This window comes from Chelmon rostratus, chromosome 6, assembly GCF_017976325.1.
Source record: "Chelmon rostratus isolate fCheRos1 chromosome 6, fCheRos1.pri, whole genome shotgun sequence".
NCBI classification, from domain to species: domain Eukaryota; kingdom Metazoa; phylum Chordata; class Actinopteri; order Chaetodontiformes; family Chaetodontidae; genus Chelmon; species Chelmon rostratus.
Window position 1 is genome coordinate 27,812,534 of NC_055663.1, and position 15,611 is coordinate 27,828,144.

The 15,611-nt window shown below is 47.6% G+C and overlaps 2 protein-coding genes across 3 annotated transcripts in view; one reads left to right on the top strand and one right to left on the bottom strand.

Moving 5' to 3' along the window:
* Positions 1–4,207: 4,207 nt before the first annotated feature.
* LOC121608313 (BTB/POZ domain-containing protein kctd15-like) lies at positions 4,208–11,877 on the top strand. The gene is made up of 5 exons (XM_041939554.1): positions 4,208–4,246; positions 8,020–8,195; positions 8,798–8,942; positions 10,430–10,732; positions 11,344–11,877. The coding sequence occupies exons 1-5, from the start codon at positions 4,220–4,222 to the stop codon at positions 11,503–11,505; spliced, it is 813 nt and encodes a 270-aa protein (XP_041795488.1). The 5' UTR covers positions 4,208–4,219; the 3' UTR covers positions 11,506–11,877.
* Positions 11,878–11,995: 118 nt separating this feature from the next.
* LOC121607746 (transcription initiation factor TFIID subunit 4-like) overlaps positions 11,996–15,611 on the bottom strand; it is a 23,715-nt gene continuing 20,099 nt past the window's right edge. For both annotated transcript variants that reach the window (XM_041938690.1, XM_041938689.1), the window contains exon 15: positions 11,996–14,678. In XM_041938690.1, coding sequence (XP_041794624.1) covers positions 14,517–14,678 — 162 coding nt within the window. In that variant the 3' untranslated portion in view covers positions 11,996–14,516. The remainder of the gene's footprint in view (positions 14,679–15,611) is intronic.

Sequence of the window (15,611 nt, forward strand, 5' to 3'; positions counted from 1 at the left end):
TCACATGTGAAGCACAGGTAAGTTCTTAATGGTTGGTCAACATCATGTTCCATTGTTGCAGATTATGTCCCATTCAGAGAGTTCCAGTGATCGTGATCCACACAGAGACGTGGATCCGGTTTTTGATTTTCTGGTCTGTTTGTTGGCCGTTTTGACCTCTGGCTGCTCCGATCTGTATTTTTAAACTGACACAGGATTTTCAAGAACAAAGAGATCTTTGTGTCTCCGTCCTCTCAGTGTGGCGTCTGTCACCTCTTCATGGACACTCAGGGCGTCTCACTCTCTGTGCCCTGGGGGGGGCAGTCTAGTACGCCTCCTCCGCCCCCTCCATCTCCATCTCTTTGTCTGACAAAGTCTTAGACGGCCCTGAGGGTCAGTGTCAGAGGAGCCGTCCCCCTGCCGAGCCTCCCTCCATCTCTTTATCAACACAGCACGTAACCGTGATCCAGCACCGCCTCCGTGTTTGTTTGACGGTACAGCACAGAATACTTCAACACGTCTGAAGTTAATCCACCCTGACGGAGCAGCTTCCACTCTGAGCAGCTGAAATGTTCAGAGCTGCTTCACTGACAGACGCTCTGATGCTGTTGGAAAGCTTTGTCCCCTCCCTGCAGGTCTCAGTCTTCTGCAGAGACACATGGTGGACTACCCGTTCAGGACCTGCAGAGGTCTGCAGGTAACCAGGGAGGAGGACTCTACTGGTCCACCTGACAGCAGCAACAACAGACACTGATTCCACCTTGACTTCTCTGTGGGTCAGTGAACACATCGATGAAGAAACTATGCAACAAATCAAGAAGGAGGAGAAGAACCCGGCTCATCACCTGGACCAGTTCTCTTCTGTCTCATCTCATTTCTGAGTATTCAGTGTGAATAAATGAATTCCTGTGACTTTGTGTTCAGGCTGAAGACCTTCAGGTCATCACTGCCTCGTCGCTGCAGCTCAGTTCAGAACCGAAGTCGTTTCACTGCGTCACCAGACTGACATCCTGTGAGAGCCGCAACACTTCCTGTTGTGAGCCGTCCAGGTGTTCTCCCTGACTTCACATCTGTTAAAAGGGAATATTTGTAACGTATTTCCTCTCTGCTGACCTCTGCACCATCTGACTGACCACCGGCAGGACATCAGAGCCAATCAGAGCCAACCAGAGCCAATCAGAGCCAATCAGAGCCAACCAGGGCCAACCAGAGTCAACCAGAGCCAATCAGAGCCAACCAGAGCCACATCTGCTGCCTCTGGCCTCAAAATGTCAGACATGGAGGTGTCAGACTGACGGATATCTGAGGACCGGACTCCCTCCTCCCCTCCTCCCCTCCTCCCTCCCTCTTCCACTCCTCCTCCTCCCTTCCTCCCTCTCCTCATCTACTCCCTCTCTCCTCCCTTCATCCTCCTCTCTTCTTTTCATCGCCCTCCCCTCCTCCCTCTCCTCTTCTACTCCTCCTCCTCTCCCTGTCCTCATCTACTCCTCCTCCTCTCCCTGTCCTCCCTCTCCTCTTCTTCTCCTCCTCCCCTCCTCCCTCTCCTCATCTACTCCTCCTCCTCTCCCCTTCCTCCCTCTCCTCCTCTCCTCCCCTCCTCCCTTTCCTCTTCTACTCCCTCTCTCCTCTCCTCCCCCCTTCATCTTCGCCTCCCTCTGTGCATAAAGAAGCATCACAGATTACAGAGGAGCTGCTCCTCAGGCAGGTTTAGGAGATATTTAAATCTTTAAATTCGTAACACGGCTCCTTCGTATTTCATCTAATTGAAGTAACTGCAGGGTTTCTTTAATTAGGGAGGCGAGAGTCAAGACGTTCTGCTGGTTTACTCAGTAAAGGAGGCGCATGTGCTGCCTGAGGCGCAGACTAATGGAAGAATCTAACAGTCTGTGTGTGTGAGTGTGCGCGTTACTGTGCACGTGTGTCTGTGCTACAGTATGTGTGTGTGTGTGTGAGTGTGTGTCTTTGTTCATGTGTGTCTTACTGTGTGTGCATGTTGTCTGATCGAGGGACATCGTGTCCTTTAGACAAATGAAGACATGTAACCGGCTCAGTGTGTCTTTTTAAAGGAAGTCTCTGTGTCACTGACCTCAATTACACACACATTAGTTTCCCATCAGCCCCTGTTTTATTAGAGGCCGTCAGAGGGAAACCCCTCGTACAGTACAGCAGGGGGTCAGACTCCACAGAGGAAGGCATGTGATGGTCGTGACAGAAAAAACCTGCGATTGTGATGAACAGCATCACTTTTTAGGAATATTTCTACTGAATTTGGCAGCAAATTCAGCCCTCAAAGCAGCTCAGAGTATATTTGAATCATATCACAGTAATAATGACTCTGCTGGATGTCTCTGAAGAACCTGCAGCTGCAGCTTCAGCAGCTTCATCGAGACTTCGGGCTCATCGTTTATCTGTCGGACAAAACTTCTCTGTTCTGCTTCACTCTCGTCACATCGTCTCCTCTGATCGCGACCTGCCGAGCAGCAAACGGCAGACAGACTCAGTCAGAGAGCAGCTGCTTAACACAGAGCAGCATTTAGCAGCTAAAGAGCTGGAGGAGACCAAACCAGAGCTCAAAGAGAGAGGATACTGGACTGACATTCATCACATTAAAAAAAACAACAACAACAGAAATACATGAACATTTCTGCTGTGATAAAAATAATTTTTGGACAGAGTTATGTTTAGGGCCCCTGGGGGACTCTGACCTCCAGGTTTGGAACTGCTGTTTCCACTCTCCTCTGCAGAGGGCGACAACCTGCAGAAAATGACAGATTTAAGGTCTGAAAGGTCAAACATGAACGCTGTTAACCTTCAAAATAAGGATTTTGCTGTGAACCTGTCTCATGTCAGTAGCCTGTTGCTACATGTACTGAGCAGTGGGTATTGTTTTATTATTGTCACGTGATATTAGAATATTTTTCATGTTTTGTGCTAAAAAAGCCCTGAAACAGCAGAGCCAAACCTGCATGTTCCCAAAGATGTATTTAAGCGACGTTTCAGGCTCAACGCACAGATCACAGAACACACAACAGAACACTGATCAGTTTGTAGAGTGTGTGTGTGTGTGTGTGTGTAATGTAAAGGTGATGCTCCACTGTGATGCTGCTCTGCTGCAGACAGACGGATGATCCACATGATGCAAAATATTTTTATTTCAGTTCCAAAGGACAAAGAGAGCAGCAGGCAGGTGGAGGCAGGCAGGTGTGTTAGGGTTAGGGTAAACCTTCTGAGCTCAGTCTCACTTTAAAACGCTTTTCAGTATAAGCTTTAGTTGTAAGATCACTCTCTAAAATCCCTCCTGAAACCAAGTGGAAGGCTGATTCTGTTGGTCGCTGGAGCCGCTGTGAGGCCGCTGGAGCCGCCGCAGTGAACAGCAGCAGGAGCCGGTGGATGGATGTGACAGCCAGCAGCCGCAGCACCACCCGGCTCGCTGTCTCTGCGTAAAGTGGTGCGCACCGGAACACAAAATGGTTCCTGACGGCGCCGCACATGAAGGGACCAGAGTCCGCTGCTTTTCAGACTGTTTATGAAGCAGAGGCGGCGCGGAGATCTGCAGGATTCAGCCGAGAGATGAGGAGAATAAAACGGATCTGTGTGCGCACCCTCCCGGCGCATATCTCCATCTACCAGTGCGCAATAATTGAAATGGCGCGTTTGGCCGCAGGCTGCTGGAGGGGCATAATGCATGACGATAGACGTCATTTGGCTCCAGAGCCAGAGGGATGTTTGATGTTGCTAAAATATATGAGTTGTCGGGGAGAAAGACGTGATGTGGAGGGCAGACAGGAGGGACGTGTGCAGGCCAGCTCCGTCCTGAACGCACACACCGGGGCTGAGGTTCGTCTCCGTGGAGACAACGCGACGGATTCCCTTAAACCTCACATGTTCGATGGATGTTAAATTCTTCTGATGAAACATCCAACATCTCTCTGACAAAGCGAGGATCCGCTTTTCTCTCCGCGGTTCACAGAAACGAGTTGGGGCGAAAGAAAAGAAAAAAAGCGCCGCGTTATTGTAACCTAATCCTGGCCCCTGGGGGTCTGAAGGGCCCCGGGCGAGACTTGTCTTTCAGCCCTCCTCTTTATTCTTTCGGAGAAGACACAGTCAGGCTCATTTAGCTCCTTCTGCTTCACAAACACACCGGAGGACAGCGAGACAACCTGGCGAGGACGTCAAGTGAAGACCAGCCGGTATCCTCAGCGTTCAAACCCCGGGAAGGAGTGGACAGACGCCGGTCTCCATGTCGTCTGTGTCGGTGTCCTCTCAGGTAAGGACGAGCTGTCTTAAACTGAACCAGCCCCGTACCGGCTGCTGCTTTTTGGTGGATTTAGACGTTACATTTTCGAGTTAAGGTCGTAAAACTCCGACAGTTTGGTTACATTCGCCGGGGTTTCGACTAACCTCGCGGCTCCTACACCCATTCCAAATTCCATTTAAAGTATGGCCGTTTTAAGTCTTCATCGTTTTTGGAACATGTTTCTTTTAACTATACAAAACGCTTTATAGGCTCTGTAACTGTAGGACACGCGGTTAAATTCGGCTTATATTACGCGTTGCAACGCATGGCGTTTTTCAAAAAACCTGAACTTTTACTTTTAGCTCGCCTGTTTTTTCTGCCCTCTTTTCGCATCAAATGCGCCGTGTTGGGCGGTAGAGGCCCATGTGACTCTGTGGTGAAAGTACAGATTATTGAAAGTAAGTTTAATTCAGGGACAGTTTACGTCCCGAATTAACCAACAGGCCATACAATGTTGAGAAAACCTCTCAAATCAGGGCCAGGCAATTCTCAGCATCTACCGACTAGCAAAGACGCCTTAAATGTTTAGATTTTTAAAAGGAGTCTGGTGTGTGGCGTTGTTCCCACACAAGCGAAAGCGGTGCATATTGGGACCTGCCCCCTCCACATAAACTGAAACAGGTCTGACTCTGCAGGTCTCAGTCCAGTCAGTAAATACTCAGTTTTTTATTAATACAGGGCGCCAAAGATGAAATGAAAAAATGCTAAAATTCAAGCTGTTCACGTGACTTGATTTATAGGTGAGAGTTTGATTTGGAAAGTTTGTCTTTCATGATTCTCAGCTGTCTTCTCCTGAAACTTCAAACATACAACAGTTAAAGCGACTGATGGCAGCTTCCAGTGTGTTTGATTCCTGATGGTGCCTTTAAAGACACTTTGGAGTCCTGTAGTTCATTTAGGTTTACTTCAAATGAAATCATGGGTGTGATTATACAGAGTGAGTTTATATGTGGGGTCTGTAATCATCTGGGGCCTGCAGACGGAGTGCAGGCTGTTATTTCCTGTGATTTGAACGCTGATTGGTGCAGCAGCAGAGTTGTTTTGCTGCCTCCACCAGCAGCAGACAGAGATGGAGAGAGAGGGGAGCAGTGTTTGTCGGTTTGGCCCGGGGCAGCGTGCCGGCCCCGGGGCAGAGGCACTGAAAGCTGCAGCCCGCCTCCTGTTCACCTTTCATGCTTCAAAGCTCTTCTTTACAACTGAGAGGGTGTGGGGGGGGGGTCAATTAATCCAGAGTGAGGCAGGCCCAGCAGCCCCCCCAGGTCATCACCATCCTCTGTTTCATCAGTGAGGCTGCAGCACGCCATGAATATTACATCCATCAAGTCTGGAGGTTTGCTTCACTGACACTTCAGATACTTTATACAAGTAAAAGTACAACTGCAACCACATTCGTTACAAGTTAAAGTCCTGCAGTATTCTCAGCTTCGTGTACTTAAAGTGTCAGCAGTAAAAGTAAAAGTACTACTGTAGTAAAACTGCAGTAGTATTATCAGCTTCATGTAGTAACAGTACAGTAGTATTATCAGCTTCATGCAGTAAAAGTACAGCAGTATTCTCAGTTTCATGTACTCAAAGTGTCAGCAGTAAAAGTACACAAGTATTATCATTAGCTATTTGTGTAGCTAAAGTACATGAGTAAAAATACAGCAGTATTATCAGCTTCATGTAGTAAAAGTACAGCAGTATTATCAGCTTCATGCAGTAAAAGTACAGCAGTATTATCATTAGCTATTTGTGTAGCTAAAGTACATTAGTAAAAATGCAGTAGTATTATCAGCTTCATGCAGTAAAAGTACAGTCGTATTATCAGCTTCATGTAGTAAAAGTACAGCAGTATTGTCAGTTTCATGCAGTAAAAGTACAGCAGTATTACCATTAGCTATTTGTGTAGCTAAAGTACATTAGTAAAAATGCAGTAGTATAATCAGCTTCATGCAGAAAAGTACAGCAGTATTGTCAGTAGTATAATCAGCTTCATGCAGTAAAAGTACAGCAGTATTATCAGCTTCATGCAGTAAAAATACTGTGTGCAGTAAAATGTCTCCTGATCTCTGATTCTATGAGACATTATTAGATTGTTGATTCTGAAGCATCAATGTTAGAGCAGCATTTTACTGTTGGAGCTGCTGCAGGCGGAGCTGCTGCAGGCAGAACTGCTGCAGGTGGAGCGGCTGCAGGTGGAGCGGCTGCAGGCGGAACTGCTGCAGGTGGAGCTGCTGCAGGCGGAGAGGCTGCAGGCAGAGCTGCTTTCAACTACATCATATACAGATAGTTAGTTTGAACAACTAGCTACTGTTAGCTAGTCTGAACTCAGGGCTTAGAGTAAGTCACACGTGTAAGTCTGAAGTTAGTGTGGTGAGAAGGTCCAGTCAGGTGAAACTGAGCTGATCTCCATCAGTTTCCACCATAGTTTGGTTGCTAGCTTGTGAAGGATGGGAGAGCCCAGGACCCCCTGCCTGCCTGACATGGAGAGCTTTCAATTTCTGCAACAACTGTCAGGGTGCAAGGTGATCAACCAGCTCCAGGGTGTCCATGCACTGAGTCGCTCCAGCATCTGCTGACCCCACAGCCTTCATGGGATGCCTCTCTGACGATAAACTACCGGTCCAAGAGCACCCCCCTTTGCTGTATCGTCTGAATTCCTTCACCAGCGAAGGGGTCTGTGAAACCTCTTTGGTGGAGCATCTGTGGTTTTGAATATGTTCCAAGAGCAGAGCCACATGACGGCAGCATTGCTCTTCTGAGACCGCAGAGACCAGCCAACCGTCAGGGTGTTTGACGATCCTGAACCGTTGCTGCCTCATGGGTGTTTCACGTAACTGGTGACGGTCCAGGGATACAGTGCGACACAGAAAGGCCGGACCTGAGACTTGAATATTTAGCCCTCAAAGCCAAACCTCAGGAATGGCCCCTGCTGGATAAGTGTCTGGAAGGAAGCATCCCTGAGGTGGATGGTGGTGAACCAGTCCCCTGCAGTGATCCTCCATTAGTATTTTTCCATCATCATTTGTCTGTAAAGGGCCTGAAGGTGTGAATCTGAGCATCAGTAGTTGTTTGTCTATGTGTCAGCCCTGTGATGGACCTCTCCAGGTGTACCTCACCTCTAATGTCAGGTGTAACACCCCAGTGTCAGCTCAGATCTGCTTCAACCGCGACTCTTCAAAGGATAAACAATCATAGATCATCATTTATAAAAATAAAAATAATAAAGATAAATTTATATAAAGCATAATCACACCAAACCCATATGAATACATTTTAGAAAATAAGATTAGGATTAATTGAAAAAAAACAGAGAAGGTTCTGCTGAATCTGGATCTGAGGACGCTGACAGCAGACTGAAGCTGAGCTCAGCCTGCAGACCCGCTGAGTTCAGACCACCGGCCCAGCAGCAGAGCAGCGGGGGCTCCTGGGATATGAAGTTCAAACAAGCTTCGTATCATTCTGGTTCTTTGGTTCAGGTTCAACACAGGAGGCGCCCACCAGCCGATGAATCCGTCAGTGATCAAAACCGTTCAGTGAAGTTCTCTGGTGTTGGTCAGAATCACCAGCGTCACAATTTTTGACATCAGAATACTGTCGCGGTTTACGATGGGGTTTTCTAGATCAGGTGCATTTCCGTTTGTTAGAGTTTGTTAAAACCCGTCCCACAGTTCTCGTCGTCGTGGAGACGGAACGTTTTCTGCTCCGTGTTCAGACCGTTGATGCACAGGTGTGTTCTGACCTGCTGTTACCTGTGACAGGAGGGGCGGAGCATGTCCAGGATGTCTCTGAGCCGCTCACCTGTGTCCCCGATGACCGCCCAGGGCATCCCTTCACCTGCCCAGCTCACCAAGGCCAACGCCCCCGTCCACATCGACGTCGGGGGGCACATGTACACCAGCAGCCTGGCAACGCTCACCAAATACCCCGAGTCCAGGTAAGACCCCCGGCTTTGGTTCCCATCAGAGACGCTGTCACGGTCTTTGATTCAAGACTTCAGAACAAATACCTTGTCAGTAATAATAAAATGGAGTAGAAGAAGTACTCAGACTGGTATTAGTATCAGAATAAAGTATCGACACTAAAAGTACTCATTAAGCCCAATAATACATCTTCTACTACTGGATTTTGATTATTGATACATTAAAGTGTTCATCACTTCATCACTGGGTTGTTTAATCTTCATAACTCATCAGAATTGATCTGTTGATCATAGTTTGTATTATTGATCTGAACCTGTAAAGTAACTAAAGCTGTCAGGTAGATAAAGTAGCATTAAAGGAACATACTCAAGTAAAGTACAAGTACCTCAGATTTGTACTTAAGTGTAATACTTGACTAAATGTACTTTAAACCACTGGTATTAACAGACATTAGATTTGCGATTAGTTATTGTTACAATCAATAAGTTTTCTTGATTAAATACCAAACTCAGGGACGTTTTCTTAGCTTAGCAGAGAACAGCGGAGCTCTGTGGACGAGGACACGTCAGAGGCTGTAGGCTTGACTCGGCCGTCCGTCCCTCTTGTGTCTCTGCAGGATCAGTCGTCTGTTTAACGGCACGGAGCCCATCGTGTTGGACAGTCTGAAGCAGCACTACTTCATCGACAGAGACGGAGACATCTTCCGCTACATCCTCAGCTTCCTGCGGACCTGCAAGCTGCTCCTGCCCGAAGACTTCAAGGTAATTCTGACGTTTGGACACTGAAAACAGGCGCACGCAACGCGACTTTATGCTGCTGCCTTCATCTAAACCGACCTCTGACCCCGAACACGAGCTGCTGACAGCGTGACTGCAGGCCGAGCTCCAGACGGCGATCGTTGACGTCGAGCGGCGGCTCATTAGCATCTTAGCTAGCCGCCGCGCGGGATCATGTGCTGCTGACACACTGAAGCCGATTGTGTCTCAGCGTTTCCTCCAGTGTTGCTTTGACTTTCTGATTAATTGAATTAAATAACTAAAACAGGAAATTTCAGGTCTGAACACACAAGCTGACAAGCAGATGATGAAGTCAAACGTGTGAATTATTAATGAGCGTTTTCAAGTCAAAACAGTTGTAACTTTATTCAATCAGAGACGTCACAGCACACGTGTGATAATTCTAATAATGAAGATAAACATCAGGACGTAGTAACGTGATGCAGGACATAAATACAACAAATCAGAGTAGACGTCACTCAGTCCAGAGGTTCATTCAGCAGATGCACGTTAGAGCTGACCTGAGATCAGTGTGACAGCAGCTGTTTTAACTGTTCGTCTCAGGATGATTTCTGACTCGCAGCTCAGAGAAGAGAAAGAAAAGATTCATCCACCGACACGCCGTCTCTTCATTAGTTTGAACGAACGGCGACTCTGAACTCTGCAGGTTTTCATCAGAGCCGACGCTTCCAGCAGAGTGTGTGTGTTACATTGTGTGTATGTGTGTCACTCTGTGTGTTACTCTTTGTGTGTGTGTGTGTGTTATTCTGCTCAGGATGGCTACAAAGCCCTGCAGACACAGCCCCTCTTTATAAAACACATCTATCCCTCGCTTCCAGCCTGAGAGGAGGAGGATGGAGGAGGATGGAGGGGGTGAAGGAGGCGAGGCTTTGATACAGAGTGAGGCCTCGGGCCAGCAGCAGTGTGGAGTAAAAACACAAACCTCCTCCTCCTCCTTCCTCTTCTGTGTTTGACTGGCGGACGAAGAAGCTCTGAGATCAGCTCCTCCAGTAAAAGCAGCGATGAGAGCGAAACAGTCAGCAAAGTAAAGACGTTCAGACCCAAAACCAGAAACTGACAAGTCCTGAGAAGTCCAGGTGCTGAATGAAGAAGGCAGAGAAGGAAACGGTGAGACAGGAAGCGAGGCGGCAAAGAAAAGGAAGAAAACAAACAAGAGAAAAAACAAGATTTGACAAAATGATGTAAAAATAAAGTGAGTGAACGAGTGAGGACGTGTTTTTCCTGAACTTTCTCAGGACAAAACGCAGATTAAAAGCTCGTAAATCAACATTAACCAGCAATAATTTGAGTTTTTCAGTCGCCGCAGCTTTAAGGCTTTAGGCAGGTAGCTGTTATCGTCATGGTTACAGTATGTCTCCAGGGGATAAATGGAAGTCAGTGTGACATCGTTACGTGTCAGGTGGTTCCGCCTCTAACTGTGACACCCCCCCCCCCCCCCCGTATCTCCTCAGGACTTCCCCCAGCTGTACGAGGAGGCTCGGTACTACCAGCTGACCCCGATGGTGCGGGAGCTGGAGCGCTGGCAGGCGGAGCGAGAGGCCCAGCGGGCGTCGCCCTGCGAGTGTCTGGTGGTTCGCGTCACGCCCGATCTGGGCGAGAGGATCGCGCTGAGCGGCGAGAAGGTGCTGATCGAGGAGATCTTCCCAGAGACCGGAGACGTCATGTGCAACTCCGTCAACGCCGGCTGGAACCAGGACCCCACCCACGTCATCCGTTTCCCCCTCAACGGATACTGCAGACTCAACTCTGTGCAGGTGAGGCCACACCTGAGCTACGCCTGGTTTAAAGGGACAGTTCACGAGTCCGTATGAGTTCGGTTTGTTTGTTAAGAGACAGCAGTGGATCTGTTTCTACAGCAGTCAGATGTGTGCATACACTCACACTGACCTCAGACCAGCGTTCACAGTTTCACTGAGATATCTGCAGGTGGAGCCGCGAGGAGGTGGGATATAAAGTGAGATGAAACAGAACAGGAACGTTTTCACTCGTTCGTTTCAGTCTGTTCTGTCATTTCCTGTTAACGATCTTTTGATTTGAGCCTGAACCGAGAAGCAGAATGTCAGAGATTAATCACTGATCATTGATCGGTCATCAGCTGATGAGGGCTAACGTGTGATGAATCAGGTGATCAAACAGATAAAGCCGAGTTTTAAACATGTGGAAGCTTTAATTTAATACCAACTGATTTGTGCTAATTGAATGTCAGAATCATTCACATCAAACCGAAGTAAAACCTGACGGAGAGCTCAGCGTGAGAAAAGAACAGGAAGTGAACTGAAGGGGTCCAGAGTGCTGACTGATGTCACACCTGTGAGTCGTACCGCAGGTAACCTGAAACCGCTGCTGTCCGTCTGTCCGTCTGCAGGTCCTGGAGCGTCTCTTCCAAAAGGGCTTCAGCATGAAGGCGTCCTGCGGCGGGGGGGTCGACTCGTCCCAGTTCAGCGAGTACATCCTGTGTCGCGACCTGCGGCACTGCCAGTCCATCGGCAGCACCCCGATCCGGATCAAGCAGGAACCTCTGGACTAAACGCCGCCGACAAACTTTACCGACGGCCGTCGAGTCACATCTGGATCCCGCAGACGTCTCCGGCAGCTGGTGGACAAAACAACACCTGACCTGAAGACTTGACAGGACTTCACCTTTGACCTCCGCGGACGTCAACAGATCTGAAGATGCTTTGAGCTTCGGTTTGGATCGAGTGAAAGAAAGAAACAAGCCAAACTGCCACAAAGCCACGTGTAAATAATATTTGTAATAGGAATCTGTTTGCTCGGTGAATATCGTCCTCTGAACGGAAAGATCATTTTTATAAGTGTACGAAAGCCTCGGGTGCATAATTTAAATCTTTTTATAAAACTTCCATTTTCAAAATGTATATTTAATGTATTTGTTAGCTTACTTTGTGTCACTATTTTTGATTTGTACAGATGTATTGATAAAAAGAGAACGTCTCCACTGTCTACAGACGAAATCAAACCTGCTTCTTTATCATCTTCTTTATTTCATTTTTTTTTGCAAAGGTACAAACAACTGTAAAATTGCATTGCCTGAAATGCATCAGGATTGAATACAGAATGTAGGAAATATAAATAGTCGCAAAAATTGTGTCCTTCCAACAGATGATACATAATCCGGGCGTCTGAAGACCTGGACTCTGACTGAATATACAGTACATACACCACGGCTTCAGTTAGCAGTTAGAGCTATATACTATACAAACCAAATGCCCGATATGAGGGGAGAAAAGACATTTAAAGCGTTAAAAACCTTTAATGTACACACCCTTTCCAAAAAAGTCATCTTAAAAACTCCCAACAGCAAACTGTGAAGCGGAACTGCATTTTCAACTTCTGACAAATGAATATGTTCAACAGTACGAGGTCGACTTTCAGACGGTGACATGAACGCTAATGTTTCAGACGCCGAGCCTAACGTCAGCTCAGGAGGAGGAGGAGGAGGAGGAGGAATGTAGTTTGATCTAAAGCTTTGTCTGTTTGCCTTCATGAACGCAGCCTGAGTGAGTTTTTACTGTGTCGGAGAACCAGCTCCCTGATGACTGTTAACTGAAACAAAAACTGTCAACATGCGGAACAGTTCAACATTTACAGAAATCCTCCTCTTCCTCTCTGAGAGTCAGGTGTTGATATGAAGCTGCAGCTAGTCAAGCAAATGAAGACTTGAAGCAGGGGGAAACAGCTAGCCTGGCTCTGTCTGAGTTCACCTCCCAGCAGCTCAAACGCTCATTGATTAACATGTCATACCTGGTTTCATGAGGTTTTCACTGGAGGTTTTGATCCAGAACTCTGGATGACTGACACCTGCCAACAGACACAAACCCTCCAGTAAAACCACTAATTATAGTTTCTACATTTCACTTTTTGTTCAGATGAAACAACCAGACAGAACCTGTTCACTGAGCTTAAAGCTGCTTGTGCTACCTTTGGACAGACCCAGGCTAGCAGTTTCCCCCTGTTCCCAGTACTTATGCTAAGCTAAGCTAACAGCTGAGACGTGAGATGCTGAGTGGGGAGTGAGAGTGGTGTCGATCTGAACATGAAAAGAAAAGATTTACCTAAATGTTGAATTACTCCTTAACCCTTTAAAGTTTGTCGTCTGTCACCGTCGTCATCATCATTCACACTCACACACACCCGATCAGTTTCATCAACGATCATTTGACCATCGCAGCTTCACAGTTCTCGCGGTGCACATTCCCGACAACGACTGACAACATGATGCTTAATAAAACTTCAGAACTCATTATATTCACGGCGGATGACTTAAAATGCAAAGTGATGGTTGAACGTGTGACTACCAACCTCACAGATCTGAGCGACTTCAGAAAGTTTAAAAAACAAACAAACTTAAGAGTCCATGAGCCCGGCGTCCTGAGTGGTGGCTGAGAGGCTCCGGAGGGAAACAAGCCGACAGAACGTCCCGATGGAGCCGTGAACGAAGATGAGACTCGAAGGCACCTGATCAGGTACAGCGCTGGAGTCGGAAAGCTCGTGAATAATCCTGTCGGCAGCGTCAGGATCAGTCCATCTCAGTCTGGAAAACGCTGCGACTCCTCAGGGTGTCTAGTTTCAGACCTGCACATGATTCTTTTCAACATGTTTGTATGAAAATCTGTTAAAGTTGACCTCCAGTGATTTTTCCACCTCATGAGTTTCCAGGTGTTGGACTTCGACTGCATATGTTTTGAAGTAGTATAAAGCCTTTAGTGTCTCCAGAGGGAGCTGTGTGAAGTCTGATCAATGTCCTCAACTCACTCGAGTCAGTCTCGAAGACCTTCACTCAACTGTTGGAGGTCCGGTTGCATTGTGGGTAATGTAGGCGCCAGGTTTTGACAAGAAGACTGTAGAACAAAAAATGTCTGGTTGTCCTTTGAGTTAGTCCAGCTTATCGTTCTGTTACTGACCGAGCTAAGCTAAGCAGCTAACAAGCATGCTAACCGACTGTTAGCAAGCTCGGACATCTTTATTTTCCCTCTTATATGACTTCTTATTGGATGAAGCGCTGAACAGAATGGTAGTGAACAGAACCATAGCGAGAAACAGTGACAAGCTCAGAGAGCTATTGCACTAGCCTGGCCGGCTAGCAAGTTAGCTCACAAGCTACAGTAGTTCACCAACTAGCCTGTGAGTAGTCACTACGTCACCAAGACTACAGAACCAAAGCTTTTTGAAAAGACGATGATTTATGTCACTAATCCACCTTCTGGTAGGACTTGGACTTTGCAGGAGTGTGATGTTTAACAAACATGGAACTGAAAAGTACGGTGCAGTCCAAAACTAGACACCTGAATGAGCTAAAAATGAGACATCCTGTTCAAAAAACACCAACGTTGTAAAACTGGGGCGGGGGTTCGGGTGGGTCCAGAAGACAAACCGAAGGTTAAAGATGCAGCGGTGAATGAAGACTCAGGCCAACATAAACGCACGATGAAACATGTCTGAGGATACGAGGGCTGGAGGTCGACGTGTAATCCAGTTTGTGATCTGCAGTGGGCCGAGTGCTCTTCCTGGAGGGACTCCTCATTTCAGCAGCGCCTTGTACAGCATTAGAGAGCGAGCTGTGGAGCGGTCCTGCTCCAGACAGAAGATGAAGTCCCTGAGGTTAACTCGTGTGATCCGCTGACGGAGCTGCTGGCGGGAGGAGGCGGCCGAGGAGGAGCCCGCACCCGAGCCGGAAGCCACCTGAGGGAGGAGACAAAGAAGTGTTAGACTGATTCTGGGTGGCAGGGTCAGCCTTCAGGTACTGAAGAGTGAGGCTAAAATCAGGATTCTTCAAACAGTAAACCAGACCAGAGTCACGTAAACCAACACAGTCAGTGTTGGGTTTGTTACTGTTAGGCTATTATTGAGTTTGACGACAGGGGATACAGTACTGAGGTGGTTTGCTTGCCAGGTGTGGCTCCTGGCACCCAAAGGCTGAGTCAGCTAACAGGACCACCAGCTGCATGGCTAACTGCGCTTATTCCCCATGGTCAAACTGGCCTCTGTTGGTGTCTCGGAGGTTGTGTTTAGTCCCAGTCTTGTTCACTGGGAGACTGCTAGTTAGCAGCAGTTAGCGGCTACTTTAGCAACAAGTAAAGCTAGCTGAGGCAGAGCAGCTGGAGAACATCAACATCAGAAGGAATCAGGGGGTGATTCTGATGTCATGGGAGCTTTAAGACGCGACGCTGAGCCTCCCCAACAAGCATCAGGTCACTGTGACCACCCCACAAGTGTCGCAGGATCATGTTGTCATTAATGTCAGTGCTGTTAGCTTAAGTTTAACGTTGAAGCCACCACAGAGGAAATGCTCTATGGCTGAGGAGAAAAGGAGGTTTCAGGACAAATGGATCAACTCAGATCTCAGTGGACAGACTGAGTGATCGGCCTGATCTGCTTACAATTCAGGGCTCAAGGAATTTAATGTCAAACATCATGAGACCAAACACAAATCCTACGACAAATTCGTGGGTGCAGCCCTCAAGCATATGCTGGCTCCCTAAACTGGCACTCAGTCATCCAAACTCTGAGAACCCCTGGTCCTGAATCATCATTAACAGCATTAAGTGAAATCTCCCACACTAGTTTAATCACTCATTGAGTCCAGACCTGCAGGAGGATCACCACACCTTCGTG